The 20,866-nt window shown below is 40.2% G+C and overlaps 2 protein-coding genes across 2 annotated transcripts in view; one reads left to right on the top strand and one right to left on the bottom strand.

Moving 5' to 3' along the window:
* Nucleotides 1–20,866, top strand: part of LOC144379613 (uncharacterized) — a 222,251-nt gene that overhangs the window by 96,552 nt on the left and 104,833 nt on the right. The window lies entirely within an intron of this gene.
* On the bottom strand, nucleotides 629–6,559 carry PIP (prolactin induced protein). The gene is made up of 4 exons (XM_036095829.2): nucleotides 6,434–6,559; nucleotides 4,372–4,477; nucleotides 1,431–1,545; nucleotides 629–1,113 (listed from the first exon to the last, which is right to left on the bottom strand). The coding sequence occupies exons 1-4, from the start codon at nucleotides 6,526–6,528 to the stop codon at nucleotides 992–994; spliced, it is 438 nt and encodes a 145-aa protein (XP_035951722.1). The 5' UTR covers nucleotides 6,529–6,559; the 3' UTR covers nucleotides 629–991.

Raw genomic sequence — 20,866 nt, 5'->3', positions numbered from 1 at the left:
AGTTTGCCATTAATGGCATCATCAGGAAACTACTGGTCACCTACAGCATGCTGGAAAAACCTCATAAATGAGCAGCTAAGGAGATAGTTTGGAGATCACCACCGTTTAGGGTTATGGTGATGTCCTTCAAGATGTGGCATAGATTTTAGAACAACGATTATTCAGTAGTGCTTTGTCTTTGATAGCTAGAATATATTGACCTAGGAACCCAGCGTCTCTTACCATCACTTCTAGTTGTGGAGGTGCTGGGTTATATGGTATGTGCAGAATTGATTTGATTACGTAATGTCAGATGGTTCTCCAAAAGGCCACCAGCAGTGCTTAATGGCTCCCATAGCCCTTCATTTTCCACTAACACCTGGCATCACCTAGCTTTCTGAGTTTTTCCCTACAGTAAGGAAACACAGGGCATGGGTACAGGAAGGGGCATCATATTTAGGAGCCCAGAGAATTTCAGATTCTGTGAGTCTTCTCTATTTCTTCATCTCTCATTCTTCATACCAATGGGCAATGAGAACCCATAAACTCCTCAGTAACAGTTCTTTGAGAGGACAAAGTTCTAGAAATTCTGGGTGCTCTGAGGCTCCTCTGGGACAGATTTGGAAGGGAAGACACCACAGAACACAGAGAAGTTTGTGAGAAGTTTATTTTACAGACCACAACAGATATTCCAGCCAAGTTTTCTTTCTTTCTTTTTTTTTTAAAATAATGTTCTGGGAGACCTCTTTTTTTTTTTTTTTTTTTAAAGATTTTATCCATTTGACAGAGAGAGACACAGCGAGAGAGGGAACACAAGCAGGGGGAGTGGGAGAGGGAGAAGCAGGCTTCCCACGGAGCAGGGAGCCCGATGTGGGGCTCGATCCCAGGATGCTGAGATCATGACTTTAGCCAAAAGCAGACGCCCAACGACTGAGCCACCCAGGCGCCCTCCAGCCAAGTTTTCTTAAAGGAACCACCCTGGGGGGCAGTTAGACAAGGGCTTCCACCAAGATCAGATTATCTGTATGCCCTGAGTGGTATAAAAATATTTTTGTCCATTGGGCACCACTGCCTTATTAGGGCAGATACCTTCTTTTTCAATAATGTGGACCATTGCTGCTATTGCCATAGTTCCTGAAAGAGACAAGGACAAAGATCTTCTCTGATAACACTCTAACCCCATTTCCTGGCTTTTCTACTAGTTTCAGGCACCTCCTTACTAGGGTCCAGTTTCCCTAAATCATTTGCAAATATATCTCCCTTAAGCTTTTCTCACACAATCCCTCAACTTTCAGATGTGGGCATAGTCCCCATCCACTCTCCCCTCTTCTTCCCTCCTTTCTCTCCACCCTTCTGCCCAACATTCTGCTCCACATCCGGAGTCACATTTCTCTTTATGGTTTCCCCTGCCCTAGTGGATAGTTATTCCTTTGGATGACCCCTATACTTACTATTGACTTCAAAGTCCCAGTAGAAAGTTCTTGGATAATCCTCACAGAGGCAGGCGGTGTAATTATAGTTAAAAGGACCATCCATTGTATGGCTGCCTCGGAGGAAAGTTTTAATCTGTGGAGGAGGAAGTGGGCAGAGAGGACCCTGTGTTAGTCTGGGGAGTGGGAAAGGGAGAGAAAGGCAAGAAAGCACGAAGAAGGAGGAGGACAACATCCTTCATGTGCAAAGAGCAGGGACGGATGTAGACCAGAGGCACTGTGGAGTCCACTTTTGTAGTATCATTTTGGGAACAAAAGTCTAGGTCAGGTTTTCTGTCAACATGTCCTCAAATTCCTGCTTTAGTGCCACCGTGGGTCTGGGCTCTGAAAGGAAGAGTTAGTGAATTGGCAGGGCAAGGAGAACTCATTCTGGGGCAGCCTTCATTTGGAGAGCAGGTTTGCTGTTATTCCCTGGCTAGGGATTTCAGGAACTGGTCTGTGACCACAGCTTGGCTCTTGGGTGTGGAGGCCAAAACCAGGTCTTGTTGCCAGAACCATGCTCCTCTCGAACTCTGTGACCTTTGATGATTGCAGTGACATCTCTCAGTCTCTCTTTCCTTGGTTGTGAGAGGAAAACAGTTACTTAACAAAGTTGGCTGTAAGATAAACAAATGAAATCTTGAAGGTAAATTTCCTTTTTTAATTTGAGAGGGGTTTACAACTTGGGATATGTAAGTTTCAGCAGCATTAGGAACTTTTTGTCTGGTTAGTGTTCAGCATGGGGGTGTTATCCTGGAGTTCATAGACCAAGAGGGTCTGTGAACTCAGATGGAAAGAAATTGCATCTTTATTTTATTAACATCTCACTGAAATTGAATATTCCTCCTGTTATGTCATCAGCGATCCTCAGTGGCACTAGCAGTGTGTATGATTTTATCGTGAAGAGAAACATAGATTTGTTAGTATTACTTGACAGGTTTATATATCTCAAAATATTGCCTGCACTCATCACTACCTTGAACATGGGGACATTATCACAGGGTTGCATGGTCATGGCTGGGGCCATCTGCCTATCTCCTGAAGCTTGCCGAGGTAACTGACAACCGTGCACCGAATAGCCTGTCAGCTCCAAACGGTGAATTCAAGTGTTCTCACCATTGGAATTTTACTCAGAATATTTTGAAGATCCTGGTGTTTCTTTCAAGAACCCTACCCTTGGGACACCTGGGTGGCTCGGATGGTTAAGTGTCTGCCTTCGACTCAGGTCATGATCCCAGGGTCCTGGGATCGAGTCCCACATCGGACTCCTTGCTCAGCAGGGAGCCTGCTTCTCCCTCTGCCTGCTGCTCCCCCTGCTTGTGCTCTCTCTCTCACTATCTCTCGCTGTCAAATAAATAAATAAAATCTTAAAAAAAAAGAAGCTACAAATAAAAATTGTTGACCAGAATTAAGAAAATTTCCTACAAATTCTTTCTAATTTACAATATCATTTATTTTATGAGATTCCTTGTACTTGTGTAGGTTTTAAAAAGATTGCCTTATTTTATTGTGTTAGCATTGTTCTTAAAACATAGTCCTTATAATTACTGCAGCACAAAAGTATTTCACATGTGATTTTGTTGATTAAACACACTTTTTTACACCTATCACTTTCTCAGGGGTGAAAATGGAGTTTCATTATCTATCATCACCAGAAACTACCATTATCACAAGACATTTTCATTCCTTTTGTCATCTGTGGTTATGATAAACAAAACACAAAATTGAAAAATTATGATGTGGCCTCCCCCCCACCCCCAATTAAAATACAAGGTTCATATTCTTGAACTGTAAACAGACAAATTTGACAAAGCAGCTGTGTTGTTCTTTGCTCAGTGATCAGAAATCTTTCTCTTACAGGTATGGGGCCATTTTTAGAATGTATTCTTATGAATAACAGTCTTCATGCTCCCAATTTTGTTTTTGATTTAATCATCATATGTAAATCTAATTTGAGTTAGGAAACTCCTGCCATAGGAAAATGCTTGTGCTGTCTGAGAGAGTGCCCTTCTGGAAGGAGTCAGTGTGGAGATGCCTGGGTCTTTGCCCTAGAACAGTGATAGCTAACAAGGGGCAGATTGTGTGTGCGTGACAACATGTGAGAAGGTTGCTGGCAGGGAGGAGAAGACACACTCTTTCCTGGGGAAGAGCCTCTGTGGATTAAACCTGCACAGACCCCTTTTCCTCATGGCCCAGAGCAGCCAAACAGGAGTGATAATGCACAGGTGAGACTTACATGCATTTCCATTTGAGAACCTCTGATCTAGTAAAAGGCTCGGACCTCCCTCCCACAACTGCTGAATTGGAGAAAGTGGGGAGGAGAGTGTGGGCTCCTTGTTGGGGAGAGGAGGCTGGAACGAGAGTGAACTACTGATGGTAGAGCAAAAGGGCAGAGGGAGAGGCAATGAACACAACCTCTGCTCAGAGCTTACTGCAGAGGAGGGACTCATACCCCATGTGTTCTCTGCAACATAGCTCTTCTGCCCACTTGCCTCAATCCACTGGATGGGGTTGCAGTTTTCCTTGTGAGAACTCTCTATCCCACCCCTCATCTCAAACAATTATGTCCAGGACCTTAGAGGAGCTCTTACCTCTTCTCCCCCAGCTCTTACTCTTTTCCTCTCTTCTTCCTCTTAGCTCTGCTTTTCTCACTACTCATTCCTTCTTTCCTTCTCATCCTTCCTATACCTCTTTGGATCAGGTTCCTTCATCTGTAAAATGAGAATAGTAATCTGCCCCAAGGTTTGATGGTTGTTCTGGGGCTCAAGTAGCATAATACATATGAGAATTGGGAGCATGAGGATTGCTATTCAGCATTTTATTAAGTATAATATGCAACAGTAAAGTGAGAGACTAATCTAATTGTACTCATAACTAAGGAGTCAGAGTTTTCTTGAGTTTACTTCCCCAGGCCTCTACTTACCACCATACATTCTCTTAATTCTGTTCCAATTGTAAGCTTCAGAGTGACTTCTTCATTTTCTTTTGCTACTTGGGGCATCTGCAAGTTCATTTTTATTACTGTTCGACTGGTTTTGGGAAGAGAGAAGCAGGGCAGAAATTAGAGATCTGTCCACAAGAGAGACGAGCACAATGAGCAGAGCAGAGGGCACAGGGAAGGTGCAAGGGGAAGGGGATGATGGGATTTGAATCATTTGCTGAGTATCAGAACCCTTGGAAATCTTTGATCCTTGTTTGGTTTGGTTGTTTTCTACAGACTTTGTTTCGTTTAATAAAACAACTTTGATGCTTTATTTAAAACTGAGCATCATTGTTCTTTCCACTGACAAAAAAATAAATTAAAAAAGAATAAGAATACAATATCACATGTCATTTCTTAATAAAATCCTCCAAGTTCTGTTGATTGTCCACTAAGTGGGAAGGCTCAAATCATTATTAGTAGAAATATTCCATATCAACAGAATCATACTGAACCTTAAACATCTTAATGCACTGGAGGAATTTTTAGAGTCATCCTTGAGATCCTCCTTCTTTGGTTCCTGGTGGGGCCTAGGAATTTGTATTTCTTTAGGTCTGCAGTGAATTTGGACACATGGCCATATTTGGGAACTTTAGATGCTACCCTATTTTCAAGCCACACACCACAATCTGATGGGAAAAGGAAATGGAGGAAGAGGGAAGTCAAGGATTCTTCCATCAGGGAGAACTGGGTTCAGGACTAGGAGACTTACTTTCTCTCTCCCAGAAACTCCTGGTTGAGCTCTTTTGGTGTTGGGTGGGACAGGAGGAAATTCAGGCTTTTGGCTACAGTGCTTCATGGTCCCATTTTACTGGAGTAAAGCATCTCAGATTTTGGAGATATTCCATTTCTTGTACCAGTTGCTCTAGTGCTAAGTGTGCAGGAAAGGGTATGAAGACTTAAGTGTCTCCAAAAGTCCTCTCATTTATAAATGAATTTAGGATTGATAAAATGACCAGCTTAGCTAAAGTGAGTGATCAGATCAGCTTGCCCGGGAGTGAGGAGCTTCCTGGGATGACGGCCTCTTAGCGCTAACACCGAGAAATTCCTGAGCAAATGGTAATGGCTGATCGCCCTAATTAGTATAGCTTATTTCAACGACTTGCTGCCCCATCTCAGGGTGGGGTGACATCTGTATCTGAACCTACCCCTACTCAATGTTTCTTAGGACACTGGCCTCCACTATACCAACTTGTCAAAACTCTGAAGGGTTTACTCTGTCCAGGAGAGGCTGTCTGGTCATGCCACAGAGGGTACCATCAGAATCACAATCTAAAAACCCAGCATTCAAAACCATATTCTTGTAAAGAAAACCCTCTAGATTTGCTGAGTGTCCCTGCTTCTCCCAGACCCTGCTCCATTTCCTACTTCATTTTGCCCAATTGTCCTGCTTCCTTCAAGTATGTACCCTCAATGATTTGGCTTCTGAACCTGTGCTCCTGGGTCCTACTGAGGGTGGTGGGTGAGGGTGTACTTTCTTTTGTCTTTGGGCTTCAGAATAGGAAGAATGTCTAAGCTGCTGGGCTAGCTCAACTTCAGACCATGTGGTCAAGGATCAATGATCAAGGCCTCTGATCCTTTAGTGAGTCCTGCCAAAATTGCTCAAAGCTATCATTGAAACTCACAGACCTGCTAAACATTCTGTTCTAGGAGACAAGGTGTGAGAACATAAAGTTTACTGGGCAGAAATCTAACAAAGGTGTAGACTATGGACAGGATGTAGATCAGAGCCACAGAGCAAGACTGATTGTTAATTACAGCCTTTACGCACACTGGGTGCCATATTTCCATGGACAACCTAGAAGCATCCAGTGGAAATATGAGGGGAGTTGATAGGACTTCCTAAGAGGAGAGAAGTGGGACTTGACCTGGGGTTTATAAGCGTCCCTGGGACTAGAGTTCTGGGAAGTTGAAAAGTTTTCAGGAAGGGATATATAGATTTCCAGGCTAGCATAGGAGCCCTCCCTGAAAGGATTTTTGTGAGGAAGAAAAAGGCTTGGCTCACTTGTCTTCCTGAGCTTTGTTGGTCCCCAGCTGCAGACAGAGAACCAGGAGCAGGACGCCAGGGCCGGCTCTGAACAGGAGCTGGAGAAGGTGCATGTTGGATGAGACAGGAATGTGATGTCCTAGAGAAGTACTGTCCCAGGTGCCCAGCATACTCCTTATATGCAGATCAAAGAAGTGGGAGAGCTGCCAAGCGGATCCATGTGGTCAATTAGCCAATTATCCTTCCCACTCATGCTCTTTCCTTGTTGAACTAAAGTTTGTTTTTCTATGGAAAAAGTCAACATTCAGCTACAGTGTTCGAGTCCGGGAAAGGAGTTAGATTATCCTTCCTCATTTACTTAGTGTACCAGAGTTTCTCAGAATAGCCAGGACCTCAAAAAACATAGCAGCTCTTTCCTAGCTTACAGAAATGTTTTCTTTTCCCTCATAATCATATGCCTGCTGTATGTAGCCTTAAAAACAGTCTGCTCCCCTAGTCTCTAGAGAGACTGCTACCAGCTGTGGTAGCAGATTTCAGATTACAGCTGTAGGACACCTTTGCTTGATCCCCTTATAATAAGTTCAAGAGGAGATGTTCTTCAAAAAATTTCATAGGGCTGCTAGGGTGATCAGGATTCTCCTAGGGGCCACCACCAATCATGACAGGGGAGAAAACTAGAGATGGGCTGCTCTGGATGCTGGGAAATTAAGACTATAAAACTGGGTGGCACAAATTTGTGTGTGATTGTTGAGTCCTTAACTTCAGGGGCTCTAACACGAACACACACGCGCACACACACACACACACACACATTCTTTTGGTTCTATTTGAGAATCCTAATTCAGCTAGTGTTTGAGAAGGGACAATAAATGCTGAAAGGGTTGGAACCTATATTGGTTGCAAGTGTATTTGAAACTTTGGGTTGAAATCAGGTTCTAAACCCATGATATACCAGGCATTTCAGATGGGAAGGGCAGATGGGGAGTAGAGAAGATAAGGCAGCTGGGCATGTTGTACTGAATTCTTGATTATCATTTTTGCTGGGCTTCAAGATGCTTCAGTGTTCCTGGGATATAAAACAGATTATTGCCTATGGAACATAATATTGAGAGGCATTGCATGATGATATTTACATATATATTAGTTTAAAAATCATTGTTTTTTATGTGATGGTCACATATTGGTCAGGGATATCATGGAAAGTAATATCCATAGAATAATGGAACATGGTGAGGATCCCTTACAGGCGAGTAGGAATGACCATACTTTTATTTTTATTTTTTTAAAAGATTTTATTTATTTATTTGAGAGAGAGAGAGAATGAGAGAGAGAGAGAGAGAGCATGAGAGGGGGGAGGGTCAGAGGGAGAAGCAGACTCCCCGCCGAGCTGGGAGCCCGATGTGGGACTTGATCCCAGGACTCCAGGATCATGATCTGAGCTGAACGCAGTCACTTAACCAACTGAGCCACCCAGGCACCTGGCCATATTTTTAATCTTTCATTCCATAATGTATTTTTGATTGTAGGACTCCTGGGTATTTTAGCCTGATATAAATGTTTGCAGATATTGGTTAAACAATTTTGGCTAAATCAGAAATAGATATTTATTCTAGAAACTGATATGGTTTAAGGGCCAATAAGCCAATAAATCACGCAACATAATTTCCTCACCTGCTACCCACACTGCATTAAAGATCTAAATGGAGGGAGCCTGGGTGGCTCAGTCATTAAGCGTCTGCCTTCGGCTCAGGTCATGATCCCAAGGTCCTGGGATCGAGTCCCACATCGGGCTCCCTGCTCAGCAAGAAGCCTGCTTCTCCCTCTCCCATTCCCCCTGCTTGTGTTCCTGCTCTCGCTCTCTCTCTGTCAAATAAATAAATAAAATCTTTAAAAAAAAAAAAAAAAGATCTGAATGGAGATGAACAGTATCAGGCAAACCTTGGTTTTAGCTTGGTTTTAGGAACTAGGCAAGTCCACCTGCAAAAATCCATGTGTCCCAAGTCTGTTCCACAGTTGACTCAGAGGCATCAGTATTCGTGGGGTTGAATATATCTGAAAAGATCAAAATTTCAGAGGGAAGATAGAATCTAAGTAACTACTGCAGTTCTATAGATGGTATGTTGGAAAGTTTTCGGAGTGTTGTTTAGAAAGTTTGAGGATAATATCATTTTCTTCTTCATGCTATTGTTTAGAAAACTAATCTAGCAGATGGCTCCTAGGGGGAGAAAAATGAAACCAAAATTGTCATGTCCTTTAAGTAATGAACGGGTCTAGTAGGTTTCAAAAAACAAATAGAGGTTGATAAAATCAGACTGTAAACAGCTGAAGAGGCTCATAGAAAGGAATGTACAGGTGCAAGGGGAAGGGATTAAGGATTAAAGAGGAGCCTGCCACAGGCTAAATTTGCAAAGAAGAAGGTGATCTTAGACCTGACAGGGCTCACAAAAAAGGAAGGTAAGGAATGACCAAAAAAAGAGTTAAAGAAGCCAATGCACAGTGAACACATACTATGTGCATTACACTGTGCTAAACATTTTACACATATTTACTCAATTTTCAAAACAATGCTATGGAGCAGATTGCCAGCTTTCTTCCATTTACAAATGGAGAAATGGAGGCACATAGCAGATAAATACGCTAAGCCCACGTCACATAGCCAGTTACTGGTAGAGCCAGGTTTGGATCCATGTTTTGTGGAATACAAAAGTTTTGTTTTACAATAGTGGGAACCTCTTTCGGAAGTAAAATGCAAATTTTCAAATATGAAATACAGATACAGGACTTGGGAAGAGGTTGTAAGTAAGGGGCCCTGAGGCTTCACATCCCTAACTTTACCATGCATACATCTTTGGATGAACCAGAATTTGAATGCAAGCAGTCTGCCTTTGGAACCTGAGCTTTTAACTACTCCACTGCCTACCAGTGAGGACAAGGACCCAAAGAGGCATGCCCAAACACTAATAGAGAGAGTACCAAAGTAGGAAAATACAAGGCCTACTATAAGCAAACATTTATCTTCCATGGCTGACCATTCTAGGGTGTTTCCCCATAAAGTTGATGTGAACAGTCTCAGCATTCATCCTTTCTTTTATGAATTCATCTCTCTACCCATCATCTACCTAGTTCTTTCAGATAATCTATTCTACAAATATTGATTAAGCACCTACCTTTACAGAGAGGTTTAAGGTGATGAGCACACAGAAATGAATTAGACAGAATATAATGGGGGAGGCAGTCAAAAATTTGTTAATTTTTTTTTTTTTAAGATTTTATTTATTTATTTGAGAGAGAGAGAATGAGAGACAGAGAGCATGAGAGGGAGGAGGGTCAGAGGGAGAAGCAGACTCCCTGCCGAGCAGGGAGCCCGATGCGGGACTCGATCCTGGGACTCCAGGATCATGACCTGAGCCGAAGGCAGTCGCTTAACCAACTGAGCCACCCAGGCGCCCAAAAATTTGTTAATTTAATAGGCTGTGATCAGAATTGTAATATTAGTTTCTGTTTATTGAGGACTAATAAGTATTTTACAGGTTTAACCTAAATGGAGCGGGCAGTTGCTAGACATGTTGCTGTCCGTCCATAGATTGTACAAAGCATCCAAGCAAACATGATAAAATAGAATTTGATTCAGAAGTTTTAAATAATATTAAAGTTCTTTACTATAGTTATACTTTCGGGGGTATGGAGAAGTTTTACACATTGCATTCCACTTTCTTAGTGTCTTTCTTGATCCCCACATTTTCCTCTTAAAGGTAGCTGCCAGAGATTTTAAAATTTGATTCAGAAGTTTTAAATAATATTAAAGTTCTTTACTATAGTTGTACTTTTGGGGGTAGGGAGAAGTTTTACACATTGCATTCCACTTTCTTAGTGTTTTTCTTGATCCCCACATTTTCCTCTTAAGGGTAGCTGCCAGAGATTTCTCCTGTGTCTCTTGTCAGTGTGCTATGAACTCCAACATGGTGTTTCCCCCCTTCTTAACACTTTTTATATACGGAGTACTTTTTTAAAAAATTAAAAAATTAAATTTATTTTTAAAGATTTTATTTATTTATTTGACACAGAGAGAGAGAGAGCGCGCGCGCACAAGCAGAGGGAGCCCCGGAGAGAGAGGGAGAAGCAGTCTCCCTGCTGAACAGGGAGCCCGATGCAGGGTTTGATCCTAGGACCCTGTTTTCTCTGCTCCAAGTTCATGAAGATACTCATTTTATCTTCTAGGAGGTTTCTTGTTGTTGTTGTTGTTTCATTAGATATTTAGATCTACTATCCGCTTATAGATGGCTTTTTGTGTTTGATGTGAGAAGGGACTAAGATTAATTTTTTTCCATATGGATATTCAATCATCTCTATGCTGTTGTTGAAAAAAACATATTTTTCTCATAGTTTTGTGATTTCATTGCAAATTAGCTATCTATATATTTTTGTTTTAGAGAGGGAGGGGGGCAGCAGGAGTGGGAGAGAGAGAAAATCTTAAACAGGCTCCATGCCCAGTGCAGAGCCCAAAGTGGGGCTTGATCTCACAACCCTAAGATCATGACCTGAGCAAAAATCAAGAGTCAGATGCTTAACTGACTAAGCCACCCAGGTGCCCAGGTATCCATATTTTATCATTGTTCTATTTGTTTTCATCATGTCAATTTCACACTTTTTAAATGGTTACAATGTTTAAAAAAAGTTACTCATGGGGCATCTGACTGGCTCAGTTGGTATAGTGTTGTCTCTTGATCTCAGGGTTGTGAGTTTGAGTCCCATGTTGGAGCCTACTTAAGAAAAAGTGTTAAAACCCCCAAACAAACAAATAAAAAAGAATCCCTAATGACATCCAGTACAGTAATTCTTTCCAATTGTTTCTTCCTCAAGATTTTCTTATCTTGCTCTTATTCTTGACCCTTTGCATTTCATGTGTATTCAAAAACCAGCTTGTGCATTTCATGAGTATTTTAAAAGTCTACAAAGGAAAAATGGTGTTTTGATTGGGATTATATTGATTCGATAGATCAACGGTGGGAGAATGAACACATTTATGGTACTGGGTTTACAATCCATGAAAATAGCATGTCCTTCCATTTACAGGTCTTCTTTAATTTCTGTCAAAAATATTTCTGTGGAAAATCTTTTTGTTAGATTTATTTTTGGTACATGGCATTGTATGCCACTGTAAATGGTATGATTTTTAAAAATTTCATATTCTAATAGTTTGTTACTGGCATAGAGAAATAGAATTATTTTTGTAAATTGATCATGTGTTCAGAAATCTTGCAAATACTTAATAATCCTTATAATTTCTCATTGATTCTTTTAGATCTTCTATATACACAAATATATCACTTAATAATATAGCACATTTTTCATTTCCTCATATTTTTATATCTTTTCTTGACTTACTAAACCACTTAGAACCTCCAGTACAGTGTTCAATAGAAGTAACCATTGAGGATATGCTGTGGTATTTCTGGTGCACAGTGAAAGCTGTTAATAGCTCAATATTAAATTTAATACTAGGTGTGGATGTTTGTAGATATTCTTTATTAGATTAAAGAAGTTCCTTTTTATTACTAGTTGTGGTAGAAAATGTCTCCCCCCACCCTGCAAAGAAGTGCAAGTCCTCAGCTCCTGAACTATAAATATGTTACCTTACATGGCAAATGGAACTTTGCAGATGTGATTAATGTTAAAGAATAGAGATAGAGGAATTATCCTGGATCTTCCAAGTAGGCCTAATCTAGTCACATGAATCCTTAAAATCAGAGAAACATTTTCAGCTTTGCTCAGTTAGAAAGATGTGTAGATGGAAGAAGAGTCAGAGAGATGCAACATGGCTGGCCTTAAAGATGGAGAAAGGGGGCTATGAGCCCAAGAATTAGGACAGACTTAGCTGGGAAAAGCAAGGAAATGGATTCTCCTTCTGAGCCTCCAGAAAAGAACACAGCCCTTAGACACTTTGATTTTTAGTCTGGTGAGACCTGTGTTGAACTTCTAACCTATAGTATTTCAAGATAATAAATTTGTGTTGTTTAAGCCACTAAGTTTGTGACAATTTGTACAGCAGCAATAGAGTACTAGTTCACTGGTTTGATAAGTTTTAAAAATTCATAAATAGATAATGATTTTTTTTTTTTTTTTTGGAGAGAGAGAGAGAGACAGCACACAAACAGGGAGAGGCGCAAAGGGAGAGGGAGAGAGAAACCTAAACAGACTCCCTGCTGAGTAGGGAGCCCAGCTTGGGCCTCAGTTTCAAACCCAAGATCATGACCTGAGCTGAAACCAAGAGTCAGACTCTTTTTTTTTTTTTTTTCAAGAGTCAAACTCTTAACCAACTACACCATCCAGGCACCCCAAGAATGAATTTTATCAAAAAGTTTTTTGGTTCAATTGATAACGATTACATGAGTCTTTCTTTTATTTTGTTAACATGGAGAATTTCATTGTGTTTTGAATATTAAACCAAACTTTCTCTTTAAACAAACAAACAAAAAAGGGCGCCTGGGTGGCTCAGTCATTAAGTGTCTGCCCTCGGCTCAGGTCGTGATCCCAGGGTCCTGGGATTGAGCCCCGCATGGGGCTCCCTGCTTCTCCCTCTCCCATTCCCCCTGCTTGTGTGCCTGCTCTCGCTATCTCTCTCTGTGTCAAATAAATAAATAAAATCTTAAAAAAAACCTCAAAAAACCAACCTTTCACTGCAGGAATAAACCGAAGTAGTTATAATGTTGTTAAGAATATATACATATATATATATATATACACACATACATAGATTTATGTAGGTGAATATATAGATATGTAGATAGGTAGATAAAGAGATGGATTTAATTTGATAGACTTTTCTTAGTATCTTTGATTATCTGTCCATGAGTGATATTGACCTGTAATTTTACTTCATCATAATATATTTATCAGAATTTGTTATCAGGAGATTAAGCTGGACTCATAAATTGAGTTGGGAAGTCCTCTTCTCTGTTCTCCTGAATAATTGTGTATAATTGTTGTTATTTATTTTTGAAATATTTGGTAGAAGTGATTGGTGAAGATAACAGGGCTGGGTGTTCTCATTGTGGGAGAAGTTTAAAATATAATTTCAGTGTCATTAATAATTAATTATTGGATTAGTCAGAGTATTTTTTCTTTACTATTTAAAGCTGTGTTTTATTAAGCAATGTTGATGGAAAGAAATTTGTCTATGTTATATAATTTTTCAAATTTATTGGTAGTTTCATCACATGGATGTACCTTAATTTTCATGAAGAAAATATATGGGGGTAATTTATCTGAAGTTGGAACCAGAATAGTTATTACGGCAAAAGGTTTTTTGGAGCCTTTCTCAAATTTGGGTGTTTGGTCAAATATTTAATAGGAGTTGGTGTTACAGGATCCCAACCGGGAAGGAGTTTCTAGGCCTGAATAATGTAGCAATGTCCCTTGATAACGAAATCGAGAGTATCTGCTTATTTGTCAGTAAAAATTTGTGTTTCTATGAATATTTTACAAGAATCTTTAAGATTTCTTGTTGCAGATTTCTTAGAAGAGAGTAAGCTGTCATTCTCAATGCACCTGACCCTCACAGACTAATACATTCCACCTGGTTATTGACTAAGTCCAGGCACTGATTTGCTTCAAGGATTTATATCTTCCTGAGTATGACATTGACCTTTCAGGACTCCATGTCTGGTACTGTGTGAGAATAGGGTACTGTCTCACTCCATGGATTGAGTATGTTACCTGTTACCTCTTGAATTATTAAGAAGAAATTTAAACTGCCACATGTTGCATTTCAGTGCAGGATGATTTTAAATCTTGGCCTGCCCTTGGAGTAATGATAGCTCCCATTCATGTGCTGTTGCTGTTGGATTAGTGATGCAGGAGTCAGAAGGATTAACATAAGCCTTGGGCCACCCCTTGCCAGAGATGCCATGTTTTTTTTGACTCGCTAACATTTCCTGCTCTCTGGGCCATTATACTTAAATATATCATTTGGCAGTGTTCAAATTCCTCTGAAATTATTGTTTTTTTCATCATCTCCAAGACATATGGTACTTCAAAGTTGATGTTACTAAAGATGTTCTTCTATAGCAAGATTTTTAATCAACCAGTTAGCAGAGATTTTAGTGCCCACGGTTGAGAAAACTGTATTCCTCACTTTGAGTTATACAAAGGTATCTTGTTCATTTCTTCATGAATGAACTTCAGAGCTACATTATCCATGGGGATGGGAACCTGGAGAGTACCTAGGTGGGTAAGCCTGGAGCAGAAGGTTAAGGTATAAATAGGTCATAGCAGGAAGGAAGAAGTCTGAATGGCTCAGGCCCAGAAGAACCTAAGTCTGGCAGACTCTTGGTAGACCAAAGGAGAAGCTGGTGAACTCTATGGCCAGTAGGGAAGTGTTGGGCTCGTGGCATCTAAATCTCTGGTATAGCTATAAAAATAAAACTGATTGCTGAGCTCTATACCCAAAGATTTTGATTCAGGAATTTGATAAAATGATGTAGGAATTTAGTATTTTTATGAAGCCCTGTAGGAGACTCTGAGATGCCATCAATGATATAGAGATCCTAAAATATATAGATTAAGGTTGAAATCCATGTTCTTGGGGAGCAGTGGTTTGAGTGAAACCTGAAGGCTAAAAAGATAGCCAGGAAGATGGACATTTCACAACATGCTCTAAAACAAGCCTAAAGATATTGTAATACTGCACTGAAGTGGGTTTTAAAGAGTTTTTAGTTATGAATTCAGGCTGAAGCTCTAATGAGGAGTAGACCATGGGTTCTCAAATCCCTATGTAAATAAGAACTGCTTGAGCAAACCAAAAAGCAAAAACAAAAACAACAGGCCCATCTTAGAAATACCAAATGAAAATCTCTGGGTATGCAGGGCTTTGGCATTTTAAAATTTAAATGATTTTACTTATATTTCAAATAAGTACATTGTTTGTTAAGGAAATAGTTTAACCTTATTACTGCATGATTTTGAAGGAACTAAACCATATAGAAATAAGACTCTGAGAGATGTAGGGAGGGTAACAAGGGAAGCATTTTTACATGTTTTCCTCACTATCCTGCACATAGACCCCACCCTCAGACAACAACCTTGGATGTTAGAAACAGGCTGTGCATATGCCATATACAGAATGTATGTTCCAAACAAACCAAACTTTTGTAATGTCCTGAACATGTGCCTGTGACCTACTGCATCTGTGAATATGTTGCCTGCTCCTGGAGTATTCACCCATCCCTACTTCTACCCATAGGACTCTGATGCTCAAATCCCATTTTCTCCAAAGAGTCTTCCCTGATGGTCTTAGCCAAAGTGATACCTCTTTCATCTGAGGTCTCGCTGTACTTGAAATACATTGCAAAATTATAAATGCTCACTGTAGAAAAAAATGTGACCAAAGAAAATAAAATCAATCATAATTTTACCACTGTTATCATTCCAGTACAGCTTTCAACTGTTTCTATTTATCTTTCTTATTCTTTATTGACCAAAATATAATTATAAATTTATAAGATTTATAGAATTATAAATTTATAATTTTCATATAGATATGAGAGAATTTTTTTTATTTGTCAAAATCAAATACATCTGGAATAGCCCTGTCTACTAGACTTGGAAATCTTCCATTTTGGTCATGAACTTAGATTCTTATTATGTAGCTCCCACCCTTACAGCAGCCTCCTTTGGGCCTATACGCTCACTCTTATGCCCTGATCTGTTAAATCCCTAAGAGATAATGTAAACTGAGGAGCTCAGACTCAGCACACCAACACATATTAGGATGGGGAGGGAACGATATCTCTCATTTATTCCTATAGCAGCAACAGCAACAGCAACAGCAAAAACTCACAAACCAATATTTCAGTGAATTGTCCTGGTACATGTATGCTCATGTATATGTGTGCACACACACAGGACATATGCCTTATAAATGAATCCACACTGTATATCTTGTTCATAATATTATTTACTGCACAGTAGCTTATAAACATTTGCCACTATAATTAGATTTCTTCTGCATATTTTAAAGGCTACCTAACATATATTGTATGAACAGAAATTATTTACTTAACCAATCCCTTATTTAAACATTTAGTTATCTTCAGTTATAACTCTTTCAAAGAATACTGTAATAAGATCCTCACTTGAATATAAGCACTGTGAGGGTGGATGTGTGTGTGTGTGTGTGTGTATTTATTTATTTCACTACTATATTCTCAGTGTCTAGAACAGAACTTGGAGTGAAAAAGCCTCAAGAAATAGTAGATGAATAAAAGAATAAGTAAATCATTATTCCTGGAAGTGGAATTACTAGGTTAAAAAGTTCTAGTTCCACAGAAATGGACCCTCAACTATATGGTCAACTAATCTTTGACAAAGCAGGAAAGAATGTCCAATGGAAAAAAGACAGTCTCTCCAACAAATGGTGTTGGGAAAATTGGACAGCCACATGCAGAAGAATGAAACTGGACCATTTCCTTACACCACACACAAAAATAGACTCCAAATGGTTGAAAGACCTCAATGTGAGACAGGAGTCCATCAAACTCCTAAAGGAGAACACAGGCAGCAACCTCTTCGACCTCAGCCGCAGCAACTTCTTCCTAGAAACATCACCAAAGGCAAGGGAAGCAAGGGCAAAAATGAACTATTGGGACTTCATCAAGATAAAAAGCTTTTGCAAAGCAAAGGAAACAGTCAACAAAACCAAAAGACAACTGACAGAATGGGAGAAGATATTTGCAAATGACATATCAGATAAAGGGCTAGTATCCAAAATCTATAAAGAACTCATCAAACTCTACACCAAAAGAACAAAGAATCCAATCAAGAAATGGGCAGAAGACATGAACAGACATTTTTCCAAAGAAGACATCCAAACGGCCAACAGACACATGAAAAAGTGTTCAATATCGCTCGGCATCAGGGAAATCCAAATCAAAACCTCAATGAGATACCACCTTACACCAGTCAGAATGGCTAAAATTAACAAGTCAGGAAATGACAAATGTTGGCAGGGATGCAGAGAAAGGGGAACCCTCCTACACTGTTGGTGGGAATGCAGGCTGGTGCAGCCACTCTGGAAAACAGTATGGAGGTTCCTCAAAAAGTTGAAAATAGAGCTACCATATGATCCAGCAATTGCACTCCTGGGTATTTACCCCAAAGATACAAAAGTAGGGACCCGAAAGGGTACATGCACCCCGATGTTTATAGCAGCAATGTCCACAATAGCCAAACTGTGGAAAGAGCCAAGATGTCCATCAACAGATGAATGGATAAAGAAGAAGTGGTATATATATACAATGGAATATTATGCAGCCATCAAAAGGAATGAGATCTTGCCATTTGCAACGACCTGGATGGAACTGGAGGGTATTATGCTGAGCGAAATAAGTCAAACAGAGAAAGACATGTATCATATGACCTCACTGATATGAGGAATTCTTAATCTCAGGAAACAAACTGAGGTTTGCTGGAGTGGGGGGTGGGGTGGGAGGGATGGGGTGACTGGGTGATGGACACTGGGGAGGGTATGTGCTCTGGTAAGCGCTGTGAATTGTGCAAGACTGTTGAATCTCAGATCTGTACCTCTGAAACAAATAATGCAATATATGTTAAGAAAGAAAAAAAGAAGAAGAAGAATGTAGCAGGAGGGGAAGAATGAAGGGGGGGAAATCGGAGGGGGAGAAGAACCATGAGAGACGATGGACTCTGAAAAACAAACTGAGGGTTCTAGAGGGGAGGGGGGTGGGAGGATGGGTTAGCCTGGTGATGGGTATTGAGGAGGGCACGTTCTGCATGGAGCACTGGGTGTTATGCACAAACAATGAATCATGGAACACTATATCTAAAACTAATGATGTAATGTATGGGGATTAACATAACAATAAAAAAATTAAAAAAAAAAAAGTTCTAGTTCCAAACTGCTTTTTCCAAAATGACACCTTCTCAGGCAGTGTGTGACATTGCCAATTACCCCACATTCTTACCAACATTAAGAGTGATTAACTCAAACAACAAACAACATCTTTTTTTCCTGTTATGTTATATTATGTCATGAATTGTGTTCTGACTTATATTCTTTGTTTCAATAAAATAATCGTGTCTCTTTTGAAGGTCCTCCTCATCCTTAACCTCTAACTGTTGGATGACCCTCACTTGCTAGGATCATCTATCATAATGGCTTTTATCTGGTAATGACTCCCAAATTGTATCTCCAGCCCTCACCTTTCCCCTGAATTCCAGACATGTTCATTTAACAGCCTACATAACAGCTTCATTGGATTTCATAAAGCATCACAGATTTAACACATCCAGGTCAGAACTTTTGATTCTCCACATTCCCAAACTGCTCCTCCCACAGCATTGCACACATTTTAGTAAATGGCGTCTCTGAGTACCCAGATGCTAAGTCAAAACTTTGGAGTCATCAATGATAATGTTCTTTCTCTTGCAACCCACACCCAATCTTCCAACAAATCCTGTAGTCTTACCATAAAAGTATCTATAATGCCATCTCCTTTTCCATCCCCAGTTCTGTCCCCTTAGTCAACTGCAAGCACCTATCACAAGGACTACTGCAACATTTCCTAACTGTTCTTGCTTCTGCTTGTGCCCTTACATAATCTATCCTACAGATAGCCACCAGAGTGTGATCCTTTAAAAAAATAAAGCAGATTTTGTACTCCCTCCCTCCAAAAACAAAACAAAGCCCTTCCTGATATCTTTCCATTATATGTAGAATAAATTCATTGCCCCTCCCCAGTCATGGTCTAGGAAGCCCTACAAAATTTTCCGATTTCAGTTTCTATTATTGTTTTTCTCCCTAGTTTGCTCCACTTGCCTTGGCCTTCTTGCTCTTCTTTAAACATACCAAAACAAACTCCTGCCTCAGGAGTTGTACTTGCAGTTCCCTCTGCTTGGCAACCTCTACTGTACATACATGAATGGCAGGTTCACTCTGCTCAAATATTTCTTTTTCAGGGAGCTCTTCCTGTTTAAATGATCACCCTCAGACTCTTTTCATCCCTTTGCCTTGCTTCATTTATCTCCATAGCACTTGTAACCCAGAATTTTACTATATATTTCTTTATGATTTGCCTGTCCCTCCAGTAGGATGTACATCTTAAGGGGTAAAGAATTCTTATCACCCATTTCCTGCTCTATCCAGAAGGCATAGAACAGTAATTCTCAAATAGTAGGTGATCAATAAATATTTGTCAAAAGAATAAATGAGTGAATACACTCTTTTCAAAATTTAAATTTCTTGAAAACTTGGAAGTAATTTTCTCAGTTTAGGAGAAAGAATGGGTAAATCTTAAAATTTCAATGACACCTGGCAGCTTTTTGGCATCTCCTGGCGGTGTTTGCTGAAAACTTTGTATACCCTGCAGCTCAGATCCGTCTTGGCTGGGAAGCAGTCTTCCTACGTTGATTCACACTGAAGGAGGACAGCAGTGAGGAAAAATGGAGGCCTAAGAGGGCTTGTCCAGTGCAAATGTGGAATACTCGGGAAAACCTTAAGTTTCCTGCCTTTCCAGCCAGTCCAGCCCAGCAGAACAGAACCTTCCATTAATCTCATTCAAGGGACTGGCTCGCCACCTTTGGCAGGGGCCTTCTTTATTTCATGCCCACCCCTTCCTCCCAATTCCCTTCTGGGCCTGGCTCTTTTCAGGCATTTTGGGTCAATAACTTTGGAACAAAGGTTTAACTCTCTAGAACCCCACAAATCAGATGGTTCTGTAATCAGGTCTTATCCATTTCCTTTTGCTCAGCAACAAAGAGGCCAGAGGACCAGGAGAAATGAGAGGAAATGGAGAAATGAAGTTCTCTAATTCTAGACTCCTCCTTTTTGGAAAGCCTGAGAGTTCCTTCCCTTTCACAGATTTATGCTGTAAGCTTACATTTTTTAAAAAGGATTTTATTTATTTGTGAGAGAGAGACAGAGATAGCAAGAGAACACAAGTAGGGAGAAGAGGGAGAACCCTGGGATCACAACCTGAGCTGAAAGCAGACGCTCAACCAGCTGAGCCACCCAGATGCCCCTGCAAGCTTACATTTTTAGAGGATTTCTTCAAACATTTCCAGAAACATGCTAGTCCTCTACTGTGGGCGTCTTTCCCTGGGGTCTTCCATGGTTCCTGATGGACTCATTGTGTATGGAGCAAAGTGAAAATAGGGGACAGAGGTGAGGATTGAGAGATAGCTGGGAGCAGTTGGAGGAAGGAGGGACTGTATCTTGTTTTCGTCACAGGAACTGAATCTCTGGGATTAGGGGAGGGAATCATTTCTGACTCAATTATCTAATACTGCTCCAGCCCCCTTTTTACAATGAGATGGAAGCCAATGGTGTGTTTTTGAGCTGGAAGTCTGTGAGCAAATGGAAAAGACAAGCCTGTCTGGCTTTGGAATCAGAGCTACAACATCCAGTTAAAATATAACTCCTGAGAAAGGATGAGG

This window comes from Halichoerus grypus, chromosome 12 (assembly GCF_964656455.1).
Source record: "Halichoerus grypus chromosome 12, mHalGry1.hap1.1, whole genome shotgun sequence".
Taxonomy (NCBI): Eukaryota; Metazoa; Chordata; class Mammalia; order Carnivora; family Phocidae; genus Halichoerus; species Halichoerus grypus.
Note: the sequence above shows the minus strand (reverse complement) of the source record. Positions and strands in the feature narration are given on the sequence as shown.

Coding starts and splice junctions, on each gene's coding strand:
- PIP (XM_036095829.2), bottom strand. CDS start 6,528: ATGCACCTTCTCCAGCTCCTGTTCAGAGCCGGCCCTGGCGTCCTGCTC. Junction 4,478..6,433: donor AACAAAGCTCAGGAAGACAA/GTGAGCCAAGCC, acceptor TCCCAAAACCAG/TCGAACAGTAATAAAAATGA. Junction 1,546..4,371: donor AATTAAGAGAATGTATGGTG/GTAAGTAGAGGC, acceptor CCTCCTCCACAG/ATTAAAACTTTCCTCCGAGG.